The 21,042-nt window shown below is 47.0% G+C and overlaps 2 protein-coding genes across 13 annotated transcripts in view; one reads left to right on the forward strand and one right to left on the reverse strand.

Moving 5' to 3' along the window:
- KATNIP (katanin interacting protein) overlaps positions 1-3,477 on the forward strand; it is a 56,714-nt gene extending 53,237 nt beyond the window's left edge. For all 11 annotated transcript variants that reach the window (XM_059861733.1, XM_059861732.1, XM_059861741.1 and 8 more), the window contains 2 exons: positions 635-723; positions 2,041-3,477. In XM_059861733.1, coding sequence (XP_059717716.1) covers positions 635-723; positions 2,041-2,096 — 145 coding nt within the window. In that variant the 3' untranslated portion in view covers positions 2,097-3,477. The remainder of the gene's footprint in view (positions 1-634; positions 724-2,040) is intronic.
- Positions 3,478-13,918: 10,441 nt separating this feature from the next.
- Positions 13,919-21,042, reverse strand: part of GSG1L (GSG1 like) — a 56,578-nt gene continuing 49,454 nt past the window's right edge. The window contains exons 6-7 of one of the 2 annotated variants that reach the window (XM_059861914.1): positions 15,306-15,911; positions 13,919-14,779 (exon numbers count right to left, since the gene is read on the reverse strand). In XM_059861914.1, coding sequence (XP_059717897.1) covers positions 14,353-14,779; positions 15,306-15,911 — 1,033 coding nt within the window. In that variant the 3' untranslated portion in view covers positions 13,919-14,352. Of the gene's footprint in view, positions 14,780-15,305; positions 15,912-21,042 lie in introns of those variants that run through there. The other variant, XM_059861916.1, reaches the window with a different exon arrangement.

Consider the following 21,042-nt stretch of genomic DNA (forward strand, 5'->3'; position numbering starts at 1 on the left):
TGTAAGGGACATTTTATTAGTGATGTTTTCCTTACTTTTCAATGCAGCTCATGTTTTTTCCTGTAATTTGTTTATTTTAATTTACCTTTGAAGTTATTACTTTTTTTTTTCCCAAAAAGAAATGGTTAAAATTTTGCAAGCAAAAAAAGCCTGCAAGCTTTTTAAAAAGCCTGCAAGCAAAACTTGTCACAGTAAATGAATTTTGTTTAGTTCAGAAAAGTTTCAAATAGTGCTCTTTCAGAACTAGAAAGCAGTGTGGAAGTTCCATATGAGGATTTTTATCCCCCCTTTGTGCTCTGATTTAAAATCTCACTTTGCTTTGTGGTTCAAGCTGTGTAGGCAGGCTGGAAAATTGTAGAGTGAATATGATATTTATATTTGAATGTGTGCCTGAATGAATGCCACTAATTAAAACTGGCAGGAAATCCTACAGGTGGATGAGGACAGGATAATTCCTGTGTGGGTAATCCTGTGTGCTGTGGCTGGGCTGTGGAGCTGTTGAGCTTGCAGCACTCCAGACATCCCTTCTTTGGTATCCTTGTCCATAATTTTCACTCATAATAACTCTCAAAACTCTCCTAATTTTCCCCAATGTTGATGATTTTGGCCCTTGTACTGATTTCAATCTTTTCAGCAATCATGTGGGGGATCAGGATGTACGAATGCTGAATGAAAATGAGATTGTCACCAGCAGCAAAAAGAAACAAGCTGTGGCTGATCCGGGTGAGTTCTGCCTTCCACATTTTTCTTCTGCTCAATCCCTGCAGACACAGTGTGGCTAATGAGCATTGTTATAGCCCTAAACGGGGAAAAGTGGGAAGTCTTAATGTATATTTAGCTCTGCTTTTTCTGTCATAAAAAGACAAACTGCAAATTTCATCATCTGGTGGGTTTCTGCTCTGTGTCTAAATCTGAAAGGGGATGATGTGGCTGTGGCTCACAGCACCACAAATGCAGAAATGCTCAGCAAAGAAACTGGCTGAAGATAAATTGGAAATGGCTGTAAATTGTGCAGGTTCATTGAGAGCTTTTGGAATAATAAGCTCTTTGCCTCCCCACTGGCCTTTTAAGCAGCTTCAGAGATGGCTCAGATGTGTCTGAGAATCAGCTGCTTGTGGCTCTTGAGCAGACCCAGAATCACAGTGAGTGTAGCAAGGGGGGAACCCTGTTGACTCTGTTCCTCCCCCTGTCTTTCTGGTTGGTCTTTTTGCTTACAAAGTGATAATTAAAAAGACAACCTCTCTTTTTTCCCAAGGAGAAAGACTAGGTTGTATTTATAGTCTGAAGAGTACCAGTCATTCATTGTAAATTACTCAGAATAGCTCCCTAAATACATCTCAAATTCTCAGCCAAGCTGGTATATTCATGATTGGTTTTCTCTCCTGAGCATGACACTTTCTCCAATTAGTTCTCTAGAAAGTGTTACAGATATTATTTGATGGCTTTTAATAACAGTTCTGTAGGAGAAGGATTTGAAATGCCATTGTCTGTGAAAAAATAGCTTGAAAGTTATTATATTTAACAATACTTGTCAAAAGTATCCTGGACATCTCTGTGCCCCCTGCAATGGCATCCTGGCTTCCAGAGCAGACCTGTCCAGTAAAGAACAGCTGCCATTGCCATGGCCATCACATCTTTGCCAGCTCTGAGGACACTGAGCCTCTGAGGTCCCCAGCTGAGGGTGCCTCTTGCCCTCTGCCCCATGTCCCCACTGCAGTCTGGCTGGTATCAGCCACAGAGGGTGTTGATAACACATTTATGGAATGATTTGGGTTGAGGAGACCTCAGGGGGTTCCCTTCCTGAGGGAGGGTCCAACCTCCTACTCAGGTCAGTGCCAACCCTGAATTGAGAGCAGCTTGCACAGGAAAGGAATTCCATGGGACTGTGTCAAAGCTGGCAGCACTCGGTGTCACAAACATCACTGAGAAGGGTAGCTCTGCTTCATTCTGGGATGGAAAGACAGATGGACATTTCTGTTCCTCATTTTACTCCATGGCTTCACTGTTAGTCCTAAAGCTGCCCTTCATTTTCCTCAACAGCTCTGCGCCCCAAAACCTGCATCAATGAGAAAGGACAGCAGAGGAGGAAAAGATAACAAGGAAAGTCCTGAATGCATCCAGCCCCAAGGAACTGCACTCCAGATCTCCAAAATATGCATATCCAAATGGAAGATTTTCTATGTCTGCTGCTGCTGAACCACCTCCTCTTGTGAGAGGCAGTTTTATTTGCTACAGGAATTTTTTTTCAGAATGAAATCTGAAGCATGAATTCAGTTTCCTGGGTTTTTTTCTGGTCATGATCTGTCTGAATTTCCCCCCTTATCTCTTAATTGAAAATCCAGGGAAGAAGGAACATTAAGGAGAGAGTGAAAACCTTTCTGCTGACAACTGTTCTGCCAAGTACTGAGAACTTGGGTTAAGCAGGATTGTCCCTGGGTTTTTTAGATGATTTCTAAAGCTTTTATTCCTAAATGGATGATCACAAAGATCCTCACAGGAAGGAGGTGTTGCTTTATTTCTGATGCCTGTAAATAGTTCTCAGGGAAATGCACTTATTAGAGGAAATACTCTTTAGCTGTCTGTCTCTGGGCATGTTTTGGTGGCAGGGCTGTCTGCAGGAGCTGCCACTGTTTCTAACACCCAGACAGGTTCCACTGGGCTTGCAGAAATGTGATGGATGCTTTTAGGAAGTAGGGATCAGGAAGTGGCTTGATCAAGGTTTAATAAGTGCATTTCAGCTGTCACCTCTTCATGTTTTGCAGTGAAATAATTATTTCTTTCATCATTTCACTACCATGGAAAAATCAAGTGAGGTGTTTTGCCTGGAGTGCCATTGACAGGTGCTCTGCACATCCTTCAGAGTTCCCCTGCTACAGAGCAATGTTTTTTTCCTCCTATTTTGCCTGAATTTTTATGAACAAGGAGGCCATGCCTTTGTGCTGCACTAACCAGATGTTGCCATCAACAGATCATCACTTCTGAGAAAGGGTAAATGCCTTTTAATTAGCTGAAGGTAAGGAGAGAAGTACATTTTTAAACAAAAACATGCTGCACATGTAGTCATTTAAATAAAAACTCTAACCAAGTTAAATATGCTACAGGATTTGCTATGCAAATGTATTTTTTCCCTGAAAACTTGGTGTTTGTGACAACCTGTAAATCTCTTCCATGGCTTCTCATTTAGAACTTGCTCATTCCTGTCATTCTGTGGTTGTATCCAGAGAGAACTGAAGGATGTGCTTTTACACACGAACCAGAGATGGTGATGCAGCTCAGTTTAGAACCAAACTGTGCTGCTTCCCTTTCTGCCCTGTCAGGAGTGTAATTTCTTGTATATTTGCTGATTAAAACTTCACTGCTGTTGCCTGAGCTGAAAGGACACAAGATACCAATGCATTTCCCAGGTTTCTGTGTACTGATGGAGCAAAAGAATTTATTTTGTACTAAATACAAACTACTTTACTTTTAAATGTAAAATAGCCTGTGTGAGTACATTATACTTTGTTTAAGGGCTCTTCCCAAGCTGCACTGACTAAAGAACCCTCTTGTTCTGAGATCTCTCCCCTCATTTGTTTCTGGTGTAATTCTACCAAAAAACCAAGTGCTAAGTTTTGCTCCAAATCATATAACAGGCAACTCCAAATGAAAAAGTGCAGGAGCTGAGAGGAGGGGTACTGGAAGGACTTAGTGCAGATATAAATGTCTGTGTTTGGAAGGGGAGAGGGTGTAGCAAGGTTTTCAAGGCTTGAGGCACAATCTCAGCTTTGTCATGTAGGCAATCTCTAGATGGGATGGGTCCTGTCACATTGTTTGTTCTTCTGAGAAAATTGCATTGGATGTGCAGAGATTTGAAACCTGCTGTTTCCTGGCACTGAACAGCATCTCTCTTACTGATCTGAAAAGGTATGAGGGGGAGAGGCCTTCCTGTGCTCACCTGTCTTCTCTGGATCTGTCTGGAGCATCTCAAGTCCTGCGTGATGGGCTAATGATTTTTCAACCCTAATGCTCCAAGTTTTGGAAATTACTGCAAATTATTTGGTCAAGCTCAGATGGGTCACAGTTCTCTCTGTGTTTCCATGCCACCAATTCTTCCTCACCTCAGTTGGTGACTGCAGCCAATTTTCAACACCTTTTGCCCCTGGAAATCTGTATCCAGTGCAGCTGGTCTGGCATCTGCCACAGAGTGCAGTGGCTTCAACATTTCCATCCTCTGCCAGCAGCCCTTGGACCCATTCAGATTCCTCACAGCTGCCACATTGTGTGGAAAAACCATGACAGTCTTGAAAATATTTTAAGAGATTGTCAAGTTGTGGAACATCCTCCCCTGCAGTGTCTGTGTGTGAAAGAAGGGTTTGCCAGCCTGCTGTCTGGGGTGACAGAAAGCACCAAGGCACAGCCTCATGGACTCCTTGGTTCCAGTCAGTCATTCCAGAGAGCAGCAGAATGTTTAGAAAATACTTCATTCATCTCTGTGGGGTAGGAGCTGTCAGTGTTTGCCCTTCTAATTGGAGCTGAGATGTAATGATCCTTTATATAACCAAAGATAATTAAGAGTCCTAGGCAGCCCTGTACACTCAAACATAGAAACTTGACTCATTTCTTCAGCGAATCAGGGTTAAAAACCCAGTTTATTCAATTTTTCACCTTTTTTTTTTAACTAACTCCTCACAAGTACATTCATGTCAGACTGGCATTTACAGGAGGGACAAGAGGAAGAGTAAACATGCAATCAAGAGAATCCCCACGGAGCTCTTGAGTCAATGTCAGGCACAGCTTCACCAGGAGGAATTCAACAAGGATGTGCCCAGTAACATCATTTGACATTGTCAAAAGCACAGCAAAGGAAAATGAAGGAATCCTGGGAATTCTTGCTGAAAATAATGATGTAAATTAATAAAGTTTTACCCAATTTCAATATCTGGGCCCTGCAAAGACTTTTCTGCTATAGTTGCTCACCTTTACCTGTTGTGGTTGGATTTAAAGGGCTTGGATCAAGATAACAGAAATCAATTTGTTTGTCCCACAGTGACACTGAGAAGGGCAGAGGATAAAGAAATAATCTGTGAGGAAGTACATGCCAGGCTGCCTACTTTTTGATCTAGAAAAAGATATTTTTGTCAGTGTTCACAGTGCAATCTGAGATGCCTGGGAAAGCCTGCAACTTTTCAATTTCTGCCTTTTTGTGCTTTAATCCAGGAGCATTTAAACAGCAGGGAGAGGCACCTGTCCATGGAAAAGGGAGCAATAGTGGTGCAGGGTGTGAAAGGCAGCACAGAAGAGATGGAAACCTGTGAATTCCTGAGTCAGGACACTCATCCACAAACCCACAGGAGTTACATCCAGCAACTGAATGGAACTGAGCCCTGCTCATGGCATAGGCTGCACTGGGCCATGAATTGCACTGCAGCATCCTGCTCAGGTGGTGCTGCTCTCTGTAAAATCTGCTCCTGCTGCACTTGTGCCATGTCCCTGCTGTGTCATGCCCATGGTGATGCCCAGCCCTGCCACACCAGGGATGTGTGCTGGGCTGGTGGCACTAGATGGGGGTCTTGGAACACCCTGCAATTGCCAGAGACAGGAGCTTGCCCCAGCTGTGAGGGGCAGAGCAGTGCATGAAGGAGGTTGAGTGGAGTCTTTAAGCTTTCTGAAGTTCCAGGAAATGCTCACTTCCCAGCAGAAATCAGGTAGGAGCATACATGAAGGGCTGTATTGACAGCTGGGTTCTGCCACATGCAGGGGATGAAGTCAGCTTTCCTTTGATTGATTGGAAGAGAAGCATTCCCCATTCCCTCCTGCTCGGTGCAGCTCCACACCATCCTGGGAACACAGCCAGAGGTGGGAGCCCAAACCTTGTGCACGGTGCCTTGGGCTGCCCTCTCTGTTCTGGGGCTGCTCTCCCACAGGAGCTGCTCTTCTGGTAAAAGTCACTGAAGCAGCCAAATCTCTTCCAACATTCTTCAAGAAATGTGAATTCCAGCAGACACCACGTGGTGATGGCTTCACCATTGCCCTTCACCAGGTACTGAAACTGCACCCTGCAGCATCCTGGGTTCCCTTTTAGCTTATTTCCCATCAGGACTATCTTTTAGCTGCATCACCATGCTTAGGAGGTCAATTTGTCTGCCAAAGCCATTCTGAAAGTGCTGCTCAGAGTCACTGTTTGCCTTGCTGGTGTGACCAACCCGTTCCACTCCCCATGGGTGCTCAGATGTGCTGCAGGATTAGTTTCATTTCTTACTTTTCCCATAGGAGGGGGACTTGCTGTCAGATCTGGGGTGTCACCCACTCCTGTGTCACAGCACTGTGGCTCCTGTTTGTGTGGGGTCCCTGTTTTTGGGGATGCCCAGAACTGCTGTTCATTTTGGGGTTGTCTCCTCTGAGGAGCAGAGAGGGAGCACTGTGACACCCTGGGAGGGTGTCTGCTGTCTCTGCTTCCCTCTGTGGGCTGAGCCCTGCTGGTCAGAGCTCAGGAAGGGAGGGACTTCCTGGCTCAGGGGCCTCTTTGCCCATTTCTGTGACTATTTGCTTGTTTGCTGAGAGATGACTTAGAGCCCATGTGAGACACAAACATCCCTTTATCACACTGCTTGTATCAGCCTAATGGAATTCTGTCAGCTGAGGATAAAATGTGGACTAAGAAAGCAATTATAGAGTGAATCTCCAAGCTGCAGGAAGAGCTGAGAGATGGGGACCCAGTGCCCAGCTGGAGTAATTTCTTGTCCAACTGGCCTCTAAATCTTGCTGGGAAGAGATCAATTTTCCACCCTTGTCTGACAGCATCAGTTCCCTTCACCCTGGCTCAGGACCCTGTGAAGTGCTGCATTGTTAAAGATCTGGGCCCAAAAGGAAACACTTACAATTGGTGACTTCCTTCTTCCTGACCTAGAAATTCCTGGAGAAGGGGAAATCAGGCTGACATCTCTCTGATGTTCCCTTCCTGAGCTGCTGCCTGAAGGAGAGGACTGACCATCCCAAGGAGCAGTGGGGTAGGAGTTTCCCAGGCTAGAATATTGCTTCCAACACCCCATAAGCCTCCACCCATGGCTCACTGCTTTGGCTTTAATTAGGAGAGGAAACCACATGACCTGTGAGCTGCCCTCCCCAGGTGTCCTGGTTATTTCTGGAAGGTCTCAATTATGCAGTGAGACCACAGAGAGATCCTGCCTTTAGCTTTCAGCTTGCTCAAGGTCTCTTTGGAAGTGACTAAAATCAACTTGACTCTCAAAGTTTTAGTCTTGGTCTCTATCCTGTTGCTCATAAGACTTCCAAAAATGCCCAGACTTTGTGCAGTTTGTGGAAAGAGAATGGACATTTTAGGGACTATAAATCCAAGAAAATATATCAGACAGGTAGAAGTAGCTCACCTGAACTCCCCCCTCTAAGATATCACAGAAGCATTAGGGATGGAAAAGACCTCCAAGATCATGGAGTCCAACCTGTGACTGATCACCACCTTGTCAGCCAGACCAGAGCATTCATAACTCCTCAGTTACAAAAGCAGGCAGGTCTCTCACCCACCTGTGAAAGAAAATATCCAAAAGAATGATGGAGGGAAACAGCACATGAAAGAATGACAGGATTTTGTTGGCAGCAATGTGGCAGCTGAGGTGAGGTCCTGCCTGTGCAGGAGGTACATGGAATGGAGCTTGAGGGGGATAAAAACACAGAGTGAGGGGACAGGAGCAGATGTGTGCCTCAGGGCAAGTGCTGCCTGCATGGAGGAAGTGAAATGCAGCAGTGCTGGGGGGGGATCATGGAATTTGTTTTTTCAGAGCTCCATTGCTTGTTTTCCTCAGCTTATCTGGATCTAACTGGGAAAGGAGCTTCACACTGGTTTTGGACAGAACGTTGTGCTGGGCTAAACATGTGGAGGTGAATGTCAGTGCTAGAAATAGCCAAGTCTCCTGCTCAGCAAAAGAGCATTTATAACCTGAAAGTCTTGTGGCCCTGGAGGAGCCTGGGCTGGGAGCAGTGGAAGGGCAAGTTTTGGGTCTGGACACTGCACCTCAGAGCCATCATAAGGGCCAGGAAGAGACTGGAACTCAGCTGCTGCCTCCTGAGAGTGTGAGCCCAGCTGGGAATCATGGGCTGAACCGGTCTCCAGATCTGTTTCACCTGCAGCTGAAACAGTTGTGAGGCAAATGCTGGGATGCAGAGCAAGTGTGGTCAGCAGCAGGGCAAGGGAGCACAGAGGGAGCTGCTGTGGCTGGGAAGGTTTCTCAGGGAAATGACTCCTCACCCAGGGGGATGTTTGTGCTGGAGAAAGAGAAGGATCCTGTGGTAAATACAAGGAGCCAGGACAGCTGAGCCCTTTTATCTCTTTCACTGAGAATTCTCCTCTGCCTGACAGCATGAGGTGGCTGCCAGAACAGAGATTTCTGTGTGAAACAAGCTGGGGAGAGGACTTTCATCTTGAGCAAGAAAGAGCTTTTATGTCTCATCAGAAAGGGCCAGGGGCCAGGGGAGCCCCAGCAGAGCAGGAGGATGCTCTGGCCAGCTCAGGGAGCTGGGACATGGTGGGGCTCAGCCCTGGGATGCCCCACTGGGGCTGTTCCTGCCTCTTATTGTTCCTGGCTCTGTGCTCCCATTCATCAAAGGTTTCCCTGATTGCTTTCTGCGATTACACACCTCTTTCTTTTAACCTTGCAGAAGTCAGACCGGGTTACACAGAGCTTCAAGCAGTTTGGCCTGGAAAACTTCTGGGGATGGAGGATGCAGAGCCTCTCTGGGCAATCTGTTTTAATACTTAACTGTCCTCAGAGGGAAAAAGTTTTTCCTTTGACACATAATAACCTGTGCCCTCCCCCTTTCCCTGATTAAAGGCACAGATCAGCATGGATAAAACTTCTGGCATTGCAGAAAGGTCATCTCTGTTGTTGTCATTGAGCTGTGCAATAATAAATTCCATCTCTCAACTATAATTTCAGATTTGCAGATTAGCAGAAGTCCTATGATCTGCCTCTTTCCTGGTATGCTGGAGACACTGCTAAAAATAGAGTGAGTAGCAAAGCTACCTGCAATGGTCTGAGGCTAAACAGTGGTAAAAACTAATTTACAGTGAATGTCAGTTCTGGCTTCTTTCCAAAGGAATGTTTTGGGACGGCTTGCTGGATACTGGAAATTGTTTGGTAAGGATTCCTTGGCGAACAGATGAATCAAAGTGACATTTCCATTACCAACAGGAGATCTGTCTGTGGCCAGAACTCATGGGGAAGGATGTGGGATGATAGTATGACTTTTCATTATGTTTAATATTGTCAGAGAAATTAAATAGCCACTATTATTCATCTCTCTGGGGTACTAACGTATCTGAATATTAACACAAAATGGGAGATCTGATCAAAACCCACTGACCCAGCAAGGCATTGATGTGTATTTTAATCACTCTCTTTGGGGCACTCAGATAATTTACTCTTCATCATAAATTGGCAAGAAGCTATGGTGTGCATTTCTCAGGGCAGGGCTGGGGAGGATCGGTGTCCTGTCCTTGTGTGTGAGCCCTCTGGGGTGTCCCAGTGTCACTTGTGTTCCTGGGGGAGCAGCATCAAGGCCCTCGGGACATCTGCACTGTTGTCACCTGCCTGTGGGCTGGGAAGAAGTGTCCAGAGATGATTTATAGGGCACTTGTTTCCCTGTCAGACTCTGAGGAGGGGAGAGGTCTGTGGGGGAGGGCTCCAGCTCAGAGTGGAAAAGAAATGGAAACTTGTACAGAAATGGATGGATAGGAGAAATGGAAAAGGGTCTCAGGAGGCACTTTCACCTTGGAAAACAAAGATTGTAGGTTTATTGTGAAAATTACTGAAGTCAGGTTGAAATGGAGTGTGCCAGGGGCAGTGGCTGTATAAATGTATAGAGAACACATCATGTGGAGCAGACATTCAGGGAGGATTAATGGAAAAGGCATTACTGGTAATTAATGGCACTGCCCAAACCCCTGTGACTCACAATTCAGGACAGATGATGCCTGTAATTGATATAAAGATGCAGACAGTTGCCTAAAACTTGCTGTGCTGTATTTTAAGCCATAAAGCAGAAGAGCTGGTGGACTTGTTTTGCATAAAGCATTTGCATTATGCAGGGATATTATTATTAACAGTATGAAGGGGTAACCCTTGAGGTCATTAAATGCACGGTTCAATGAGTGACTTTGACTGCAATTATGCATTAGAGATATTAATGAGAAGGCTGACAAATGAATTGGTGATGCATGTAGAACTAACCACAGCAAAGAGCCCTCCAAACCAGTGCTACAAAAAGTTTGCCATTTATCTTCTTTATCCACTGATGCAGATGTAAATTAAGTTCCTTTTTATTCTTTTTAAAATGCTGTTGTTGTTGTTTTTGCTGTTAGAAGTTTGTTTTAATTGCAATGGTTTCATTTTTGCAGCACAGAGTTTGTTATTCAGGCTTTTTTACTGGAATGCTGTCTGATCAGAGGGGCTGGACAAGCTGACCTCCAGAGGCTCTTTCCAGCTGAAATTATTCTGTGATTCCACGAGCAGAATGCATCAGGACCCTCTGTTTAACACAACTTATCTGCTGAAGAATCTGTTCTGCCAACTGGAGCCCATCGAGCCACAGCAGGGGGCATATTAATAGGTTGCTTATTTAATGCAATCAATCAGTGCAAACTACAGATTGCCTGAGGCTGGAAAAAAATATTGTTGTCCTCACACTTCTGACCAGACATCTGCTCTGGGAGATGGCAGGGGGAGGCAGGCTGTGCCAGGCTCAGGACACAGGCAGGATGAGTGCCCAGCAGCCAGCATAGCCCTTGAATGAGTGTGATACTAATGACTCTGCACCCAGGCATGGCTGGAAAATAGCAAATGTAATGCTTGTAGTTAAGAGAGAAAAGGCAGGAAAGTAATTTGGTCTGGTATTGGGTCTTCGAGCTCGAGAATATGTGTTCAAGGGGAAAAAAAATAGTTTAATGAAGAGTAGACAGAATGCAACATGGATTTAAAGGCAAATTTTTCACTGTGTGTCTGATTGCCTGCCCTGCTTGTCTCCATACAAGTGGAGGTGATAACATTTTGGAGAGAAGGCTTATTTATGCTAAGGGGCCAGGCAGGAGGGGTTGGAATCAGTGTGAATTGTCCAAGAAGAACAATGGCTGAATCTCTTTAACTGTCACAGTAATGGGGCTGTGTAATTGCTTTTCTGTCTTGAATAGCAGGCAGCAAGACCTAGAGCCTAAAGACAGAGCAAGCTTGTAACAGGGCACATTCTGGCAAGCACAGGATGTTAAAAATCAACGCCAAAAAAATTGCTTTCAGGCCTGTATATTTCAGACACTGCTGTCTTAGTTTGGTTGTGCTGACTCAGTTCTGTGCTCTGCAGGGAGAAGGGCTCTTCCTGCAGGTGTGGGTGGCCAGCCCTCACCCTCCTGTTGTGAGTGGGTGAGTGCAGAAAAAATAGACTGGACACAGAAAAACTCTCTGGGATGGTGGGCAGACAGCTGTGCCTCTCTCCCCAGCAAAGTAGCAAGGGAAGCTGAGACTCGGGGAGGATGAAAGGACTTGGTAATGCACATCAACAAGAGGAAAATGAGTCGAAAATCAATGGAATTTTCTACCTGTGTAGAAATCAGGGAAGGTGCCTCAAGCACAAGGAAATGGTCACACAGATAATGCAGTAATTGAAGACTGAGACATCTTCACAGAGAAGAGCTGCCTTCAAGGTATAAATGCAGAGGGAAAGGAAGAATTGAGGACTCTGTAAAGGACAGGTGGAGTGGGTTTGTCCTGCTGCTTTCTTCCCCTTCCCCTGAGCACTTGGGCTGCTGTTGCTGGCAAGGCTCTGGGACAGACTGTAGGGTTCAGAAGGTGCATATTCATTTACTACTACTATTATTATTATTATTATTATTATTATTAACATTATTATTAACATTATTATTATAATAATGTATAGAAGCTCTGACAAGACTGGCCAGCTGCAGCTGGATGCAAATAACCTGGAAATTCCTGTGGAATAGCTAAAAGCCAAGACTGTCAGGGTAGAAGACCTGATGCACATCTCCAGAGTGGGTGGAGGTGATTCACAGTATAACTGACCCTGTAGAAGAAGACACTGAAAGGGACCCAGAACTGACACTGTTTGACAGAACCAGCCCTGGTGATGTAAGGTTAATAAAAATAATTCATGGGCTTGTGCTTGATCTGAGGCATGAGGAGAATGAGACTAAAAGAGAAAATTGAGCATATTGTCTGGTCTCATGAGCATGAGAAACCACAGCCTGTTCTCACAGGAACAAATGGATTAAGATTTTACAGGCAGGGAGGGCAGGCAATGCAACATATAAAGATTGATATTGCTAAATGTGTTCTTGTCAGTGTCCACTGGAGGTTATGGGAAGCTCCAAAGAGAGACCTCAGAGAGAGGTGGGGGTCTGGTCTGCCCCAGAAAAATGAGTGTGGAGCAGTGCCTGTGTGTGTTCTGTGGGAGGGGGATCAGCCTAGTCCCACCCATGTCATCCAAAGGGACAGGTTTCCCTACAAGAAAGAGCCATGAAAGCAGAACGGGAAGCAGGGGGTGTTTGTGTGAGACCCCTTCCACAGTGCACAGAGCCTTCCATTGCGTTTGTGATGGTCCACCCTGGGGGATTTGCTCTGAGAGGACACTCAGAACACCTCCAGTGACTCCAGAATGTCTCCAGAGGCTCCCATCATCCTGCACAGCCCTGTGCACACCCCTGAGGGAGCTGGCTTTCCCCAGTCCCTTTGGGGGCTGTCCCTGTCCCAAGGGCACACACTGTGCACTGTTTCCCCTGGAGGTGCCAGCTGTGGCTCCTGGCTGCAGTGTGGCACAGGGCAGTGCCATGCCTGTGTCTGCACAGCAGCTTGGATGTGAATTAAATAAAAGTGCTACCAACAGGGAGCTTCAGCCAATGTCTTTGTGAGTGCAGCAGAGACCATCCTGCTGAAAGGGAGCTGGGAGCTCTGCCACTAAAGTCAGTGTCCCCACAGAGATGTGCCCAGCAGGTCCAGAGTGTGGCTCTGGCCCCCTTCCATCACCCAGGGTGTCTGGTCTGTGCTGGCACTGGCAATGATCTCTTTTCAGTGTTTTTGTAATTGTTTTTTCTCTTCCCTGTTATTTTTGGAAGAAGCTTTAGAAGTGGATTACAGCCCAGCAGAGGGGAAGGGGGGCTGAACTCTCAGGTTACTTCTTGCCCTCCCCAGGGCCTGGCAGGAGCAGCAGGATGGACGTGTTCTGGGGTTTGGTGTGTTTGTCACACTGAGACCAGGGAAGTGACTCTTCCCAAGAAGTGTCACTGACTCTGAGAGGGACTGGATGAACCAGTGGGGCAGGGCAGTGTGGCTGCCACTGCCACTGAGCAACAGAGCACAAGGACATCCCTGCAGCCCTCCACTCTCACCTCTACAGAGCAGGCTGCAAGGCCAGGCCTGTGGCAGAACCTGGGGGACAAACTGCTCATCCATGGAACGTTGCTGATTCCCAGATGGGAGGAAGGAGCTCCACGGCCACGTTCCTGTGTGTCCTCTGTGACCAGAAGCCTCCTTCCCTTGGGACAGGCTCCATGGCAGTGCTCACCTGGAGAGACCCTTGCAAGGGGCCACAGCCTTTCAGCTGGGTTAACACATCTGAGCTGGTGTGTCAGCCCAGTCCCCACAGACTGGGACAGCTGCAGGTCACAGACCTTCCCCTGTCTCACTGCTGGGCTGGGGATTTAGGAGCACATGGCAGAGCTTGGTACCCTGACCCCCAGGACCTGCTCACCACAGCTGCTCACCACTGTGCCCTGGGTTTGTGCCCCTGAAACCAAGGAACTCAGTTGGGCAGGGGAAGGTTTGAAATTCCCAGGTCTCGTTCCAGTGTGTGTTCAAATTACGATGCCGATTGATTTGATGTGCAAAGCATTTTTAGACAAATAAATAAAAAAGAACAGGCACAATTTTCTAACAAGTAATGTCATTTAATGAATGATACACTCTAGAAAATAGAAACTACCCAGATGCTGGTTGGTTGGTTGGTTGGTTGGTTGGTTGGTTGGTTGGTTGGTTGGTCTGTTTGGGGCTGGGAGAAGGCCCTTGCTTGGACCTACAACGCCTTGGTGGGATTCTTTTGTCAGCATTTGTAGTTGCTGGAAACAAGGAAACGTCCATAGATTGAAAGAGACACCAAAGAAGCAATTGTTTTCTAAAATGTGGGAAGAGTGCAGGATGCCATCCCACTCTGTGTCACTGAGCAAGTGGCATGAGGGCTCAGAGCTCACCAACACCTTCACAGACAATCCATACCTAAAGGGACCGACGGGACCTAGCACAGCCCAGTCCTCTACAGTCACTGCAGACCTGGCACTCTGCTCAACACCTCTGGGCTCTGCTGTTACTGCACTGCACTCTGGGCACCTTTCTGCACCTGTTGAGTCTCTTCCCTCAATGTCTGGCTGCTAATTCCAGGGAATATGCTTTTCAGGATGTCACAGTAGACTGTGTACAGCTCTGGGTCAATGTTGGGCTTGGGCAGGGAGCAGGAGTTGCAGGCCTGCTCGGTGCCTGGGTGCTGTGGCCAGTAGACATCGCTGAAGAGGGCGGTGAGGATCTTGTGGGCAGCCTTGTAAGGGTCATCCTCAAACTGCACCATGGCCTTGAGCTCCATCAGGGTGTAGCCGTTGTACCTCTTGCTGTCCTCGGCCAGGGGCTGCACCGTCTCACCTATGTGTCTCACCTTCCACTTCAGGCATTTCAGGTCTTCCTTTACATCCTCTAGCTCTTTCTCCATGGCTTGGAATTCCTGTGTGGTTACAAATCTCCTGCCAAGGAAAGAAGTGGCAGAGACAGGGTGGAGTTCAGAGGCTTGGAGGAGTGGGGTGAGCCCAGCTGGCCTGGGGTCGGAGCAGACAGTGGAGGTTTGGGGGAACATCCTGGCCATGTCACTGAGCACCATCCCCTGCTCTGCTCTGCTCTGCTCTGCTCTGCTCTGCTCTGTCAGGGTCCAGGGGACAGCAGAGCTCTCTGCTGTTACAAGGGAAAGTTGTGCTGCCTTGTTTGGAAGGAAAGGAGGCACCTGAAAACTGTGCCCTGCTGGAGGAGCTGAGGGTGACAGCCTGGCCCAGGTCTGTCATGTGGTCTGGAGAGCTAAATGGGCATATGGAAATGGGGCATTTTGCTTCCTGGGTAACAGGGTGTAGTGGAAGCACAGGGTGGGTACTGGAAAACAAGCACTGGGAACATCTGAATCATAAAAGATATTATTTTTTTAATGGGGGGGCTCTTACTGATTCCATACCAGCACAGGCCGTTTGAGGACTTAGACACCTGTGTGCCCTGGATACATACCTCTCATGATCAGGATCTTCCAGATCTGATTCAAACCCCTTTCCTGTATTCTTTAATTCAGTTTTAGAATAGCCAGGAGCCTGGGAACTCTCTTCAGGAGTCGCTGTTGCTGGAGGCCTTGTGCTTGTCCTGGTGGGGGTCAGAGTGTGATCTGAAGCTGAAGCTCGTACGTTTTGTGCTGAGTGAGGACAGCAGGTGGAGAAGGAAGCTGCATTGATCCCTGGGCTGACTGGAGAGCAGTCAGAGTATTGCTGTGGCTTGGCTGAGCTGGGTGTTAGACTGAGCCTGAGGCTGGCTGGGCAAGATGCTGGAATAGTCCTTGCTCCGAGTGGGCTGGAACACGATATTGCTAAATTTGTATCTCTTTGCTCAAGTGGTTGAGGGTTTGGTGATTCCCCTGGGGCCAATCTAGTGATGGAGGTGATGTCCAGCAGGGTTTGATCCTGAACCATGGAGATCTGGCTGGTTGGTTCTGATGAAAGTGAAGAGCTGCTTGATGTGTCGCTGGAAGAGCTTGACGTAGCGAATGGGGGGATTTTCTGAGCATTATGGTCACTCCTGTTCCTCTGCGGGCTAGTGACACTTAGAGCTGGGTGTTGTGAAGCCCTAAAGAAAGACAAACACACACTTTTTCCTCTGGACTGGGCTAAAGGCTTATAAGAAAATTTTAGGCCTATTTTGGGACGATTTTAAGCCTGTTTCCCACAACTGCATTTCCCCACAGGCTGATTTGCCTCTCGTGTCTGTATAAAACCCCCTGCTCTCATGACCAGGAGCAAAGCATTTGAGAATAAGGCACAGGAATTCAGGACTAGCTCCTCCCTGCTGCCAACTGAGCACGTCAGCTGTCCTAAGTGTGAGAACCACTGGGACAGCCACGTTCTCCTTCCCAAAAGCCACACAGCTCTGCGAGAACCAAGGGTTTGGTGCTGGGGAAGGACAGGAAGGGATGAAAGCTGCTGTGAGAACACAAAAACCTGGCTGCAGGTGGCCACAGCACCTCTCCCTGCCCATCCTGCCCAGTGTGAAGACCTGCCTTCCTTCTGCGGGCCCTCATGTTCAGTCTCCTGGGAGCACTGCCCGGGAATTAGGGGATGGCTAAATTTTTCTTAGTTTGTCAATACTGATGGGAAGAGAGGAAGATGTTCCTCCCCTGTGGCCTGGAACTGTCATGGCAGGTAGGGAATGCAGCTGGAAATGCTTTGACCTTGAAGGGGAACACAAAGACAACTGCTGTGCAGATCATGGTGCAGGATTTCTAACAGCCAAAGGACATGAGAAACTTTTGTAGTGATGCCAGGGACCAACTGAGTCTTTTTGTGCATCTGGTAAATCCTTGTGGTGGAAGGACAGCAGCAAATCCTGGTCTGGATGGGATATGTGAGATCTGTGCATGAGGTCCTGTCCTGTCAGCACCAGTGGCCTGAATTAGCTGCACAGTCACTCCTCCTCCTCCCTGCACTTTCCTCAGTGTTGAATGCAATTAAACACCAAACATTTAAGGTTCTAAAGAGCATGTCTCACACCTCTGGGCTTCAATAGGGTTAATTTGCAAAATCACAGCTTAATTATCAGGTCTAAATCAAATTTAAAGGTTTTATAATTGGAAATGCAGACAGTTACAGAGCTACTGCATAAAAGCAGAGCCTAAAAGGAATCATAAAATGGGTTATGTAAAGGGCAGGAGAGAAAACGCTCACATGTGTCCCAGGGAGCACCTGGGAGTGCCTTGCCTTCTTAACCTGGCTGAACAGGACTGGAAGGCCAGAATTGCCAGCTGGGCATGAAGAAAAGCTTTTTCAGCCTGAGGGTGTTCAAAAAGTGGGGTAGAGGCCAGGAGAGGTATTGGGATCTCCATCCTTGGACAAGGAATGAAGCAGCCTGATCCAGCCTGGACATTCTGGGAGCACAGGACTCCACCAGACCCTTCCAGGGTCCCTGACCACACTCTGCTATTCTGTGGTTCTGCCTAGCTATGAAAATAATTTATTCCTCCCCTGTTCCCCTTCCTCCTCTCACTTTTCTCCCCTCTGAGTCCCACCTCACCATCCTTCTCCTCCATTGGAACCTCTGTTCCCACTGACTTTATGGTGCCTGCTGCAGGAGGGTCCCTGATGAATAAAGGGTTTTTTACAGAAGAACCAGAGTTATTTGGCTCAGAGGGATTGCTGCCCCTTCCTTGCATGTCAGGGTCAGCAGCTCAGGCTTTGGACCATGGCAGACAAGAGACAACCCCACTTTAAGGCAATTAAAACAAAAATGTATTTTGGCTGTTAAAATTACATGTATTTATCCTAAAATATCTCACCATGTCAAACTATCTGAACTGAGAACAATCCCTACCTCCATTCGAGGGGGGAAGAGGAGATGCACAGTAAGTGAAAGGCTATTTGGGTGCACACACAGTCTGAAAGACTTCATTTCACATGTTTAGCAGTGTGGGACAGGGTTGGCTTTTGAGGGGGGTGGTTTGGGGAGTTTTTTGCATAAATCCAGGATTAGCTGTAGGAGATGAAGCATTTATTGAAAGATGCAATTTAAAAGAGTGACAGAAAGCACGTTTCATAACTAATCCCACTGAAATTTATATAAGAAACCTTTCAATTCACCTGTGCACTGGAGGAAACAAAAATGTATTATAAACTGTCAGCTTATTTTGCTTCCCTTTTCCACCCCATAGTTTTCATGAGCTGCCATGCTCCACACAGGACTGCATTTACTTTTATCATCCTCCTTATCTCGGAAGCAGAAGAACTGGTAGCTCAAGAAGCAATGTTAAAGCAAAATGTCAGTCTGGATGTTAGCAGAGGTAAATGAGGACAGAACTGAGACCTTTAGCTTTGGAATTTCCTAGTGGGCAAGGCTTTGCCTGAAGACAGGAATGAGATTCCCACTGCTGTCAGTGCAGCAAGACTGGATCTTCGACCCGTAACCATGGTGCTTTATCAGAGGGGATTTTTCCCCACCTGTGTTTTTTTTTTTTTTTAATGTGGTGAATCACTATGAACTGAATAAATTACAGGAAGAATTGCAAGACCTGGAGTTGGAATCAATGCTGACATGAAATAGGCAGCTGATTGCAGCTGTCAGGTACCTCCACAAGGAGAAACCTTGGCTCAACTTTGAGCGACACTTCAAATGCGTCAAGCCCTTGTTGTCTGCCGCCTCCCAGCCTGTGCTGCTCAGCATATAAAGCATGTTCCCCGTTGTCACAGTGACCTTGGCTGCTGTCTGTGCCTTGCCCTCTCCAGCTCAGCTGGTGCTACAGACATTTTTGGAGACATTTGAAAGTTGCCTGCACATCCAGCACAACTTCGCTTCCATGGCACTCATGATCGAGGGAAAAAACCAACCAGTGGATATTATTTGTTTTGGTTTTTTTTTTTAAAGAATTTTTTCCACTGTGTTCTAAACCTAGAGTTCTTCTGATGAACTTGTCTGAATAGAAAAAAATTACACTATGCTTTAGAGTGAAGCACTGAGGGATTGGTTGCATAAATCTCACTGTAGACAGCCGGGGTGGGAGGATGGTAAAAGAGCTGTAGGATGGACCCAGGGGAAATGCCTACAGGGTGATGACATGAGAATAAAACTATTTTTTTCAAGGCCTCCTCTTTGTCAGGTGACCCTTCTGAAATGCCCACGCTGCCAAAACAGTGACATATTATTTCTTTAACACTGAATTAATTTTGAATAATCTCTCAGTTTTCTACAAGAGAAGCTGGTGTCCTGAACTCTGGGTTTATCTGCCTCAAATAACACCAAGGCTTTCAGCCACAGACAGTAAGAATTTGCTGTTTCCTGCCCAGCTCTTCCTCTTCTTGGTTATTTATCTCTTCTTTGGCTCTGCCACCACACCTGTCCCTCCTTGTCCTTTGTGATATTTCTCCTGCCTCTCTCTTGCCCATTTGACATTCACCATCTGCACCTCTCCTACCTGCCCCGTGGGATCCAGGCTCCTCATGTTAATGCCTCATGGTGGGATGCCCTGGAGGAAAGGGTGGAAGTGGCATGGACATACAGATGTCTGAAACCAGGGACTATTGCTGGCAGTGAGCTAATAACAGTGAGCTTTTCTTGCTAGTAAATAACTGTGCAACAACAACAAAAATATCCTGATGTGAAACTTCTATATTTTTGTACAGGGGCTATACACAGCTGGAGCACTGAGATCTCGCAGCCCTGCACTTCTGAAAGAAAAAGTTGAGACTTCCAAGGTCAAAAATGACAGCAAATAGACTTTACAAGTGTCTGGAAATGCTAAATTTGGTATGTCCGGGGGTATCAGATGTATAGGGGCAGTGCCATATGTTTGCACAGGAAGGCAGCCTGGGGAGAGCAGAGGATGCCAAGGCATAATTAGAGCTCCCTGGTGCTGTTCTCAGCTCAGGTAAGTTTAAACCCTGCTAAAGGGGTTTAAAGGAAATAAAATCATTTTCTTTTTAACCCTGTTAAAAGATGGACATTAGGTCAGCGATGGACATTAATGGTTTAATATAGAATTATCAAGACTGAATAACTGCATTGTCCTGATTGAGTCTACTCTGGATTCAAGCTTCTGATGGAATTTATAATTTAAGGTCACTTCTCAAAATGGAGAGCTCAGTCTTGCCAACAGAGGAACCTGATATCCTGCCCTGGCATGAGGCCCTTGGTGCTACCTGTGCTCCCACAGTGCTGTTGGGCTGCTCAAAAACCTTTAACATTCTCTCTTCCAAAATCACCTGGCCAGGTAGTCTTTGTCTTCCACAATTGCTCAGCCTTGTTCTCCTCTTTATAGCTTTTGCTCTTTCACTCCTCAGGGACACTCCCCCAAATCCTTTCCTCTCAACAAGGACAGATGCCCTGTCTTGTCTGGCTGGGAGGACAGAAAGATTCACGATGCCTGAGGATGAGCCAGTACTTCTCATCTGCAGCTGGCTTCAGGTTGGAACCTCCTCAGAGCACTCTGGGTGTGCTGGCAGCTCCTGCAGGGGATGAGGTGCTGGCTGAGGAGAGCAGCAGGAACAACTCCAGGTGGTGGCTCCTGGTGTCCTGCTGGCACTTCCCTGTGGGAAGTGTCCATGGAGTGCTCCCGGTGAGCCGCCGGCATTTCCTCTGCTGGTGGCACGTGGCTGCTGGGTTGGTCTGTTCCAGGTGATGTGTTCTCCTCTTCCACACCACCCATGGGCTCAGTGTGACCTTGGTGGCTGCTCTGCCTTTAGCCAAGCCCTTCTCTCACTGTTTTCTCTCCATTCTCAATCCTCTGCTGGCCACGGGCCCCTGGAATGGGGAATGTGACAAGGACTGGGAGTGTGGGACCCTGGAACCAGCATCAAGGAGGATCCTGGGGTCAGGCCCAGGGCAGTTATGGTTTGGTGGACTTGCTTGAAGAAGGAGGGGTTCATCTGAGCGTTGTGAGGCTTGGTGCCATCCCAAACAGCAGTAACTAATGGCTTTTCCTCCCTAATAAGCATGAATAATGAGCATTTTGCAGCTTCTATTGGATTTGTAAGTAAACTGTGAACTGAGAGCACAACTTCCCTCCTGTCACTTCATTAATATTGATCTGATTTCATTACAGAAGGTAAGGGACGTGAGGCTGAGCCTGATGGAATACTGAGGGATGGCCACTGCTCTTTAATCTGACTCTGGGCTCCTCGTTTGGGGTTTGCCTTCCCAGTGCTGTCAGCTCTGGGTCCTTTAAAATCTAAATACTTGGGACAGGGCTGGCCATGGGAACAGCAGAGCCTAGTCC

Source organism: Haemorhous mexicanus, chromosome 17 (genome assembly GCF_027477595.1).
Source record: "Haemorhous mexicanus isolate bHaeMex1 chromosome 17, bHaeMex1.pri, whole genome shotgun sequence".
NCBI classification, from domain to species: domain Eukaryota; kingdom Metazoa; phylum Chordata; class Aves; order Passeriformes; family Fringillidae; genus Haemorhous; species Haemorhous mexicanus.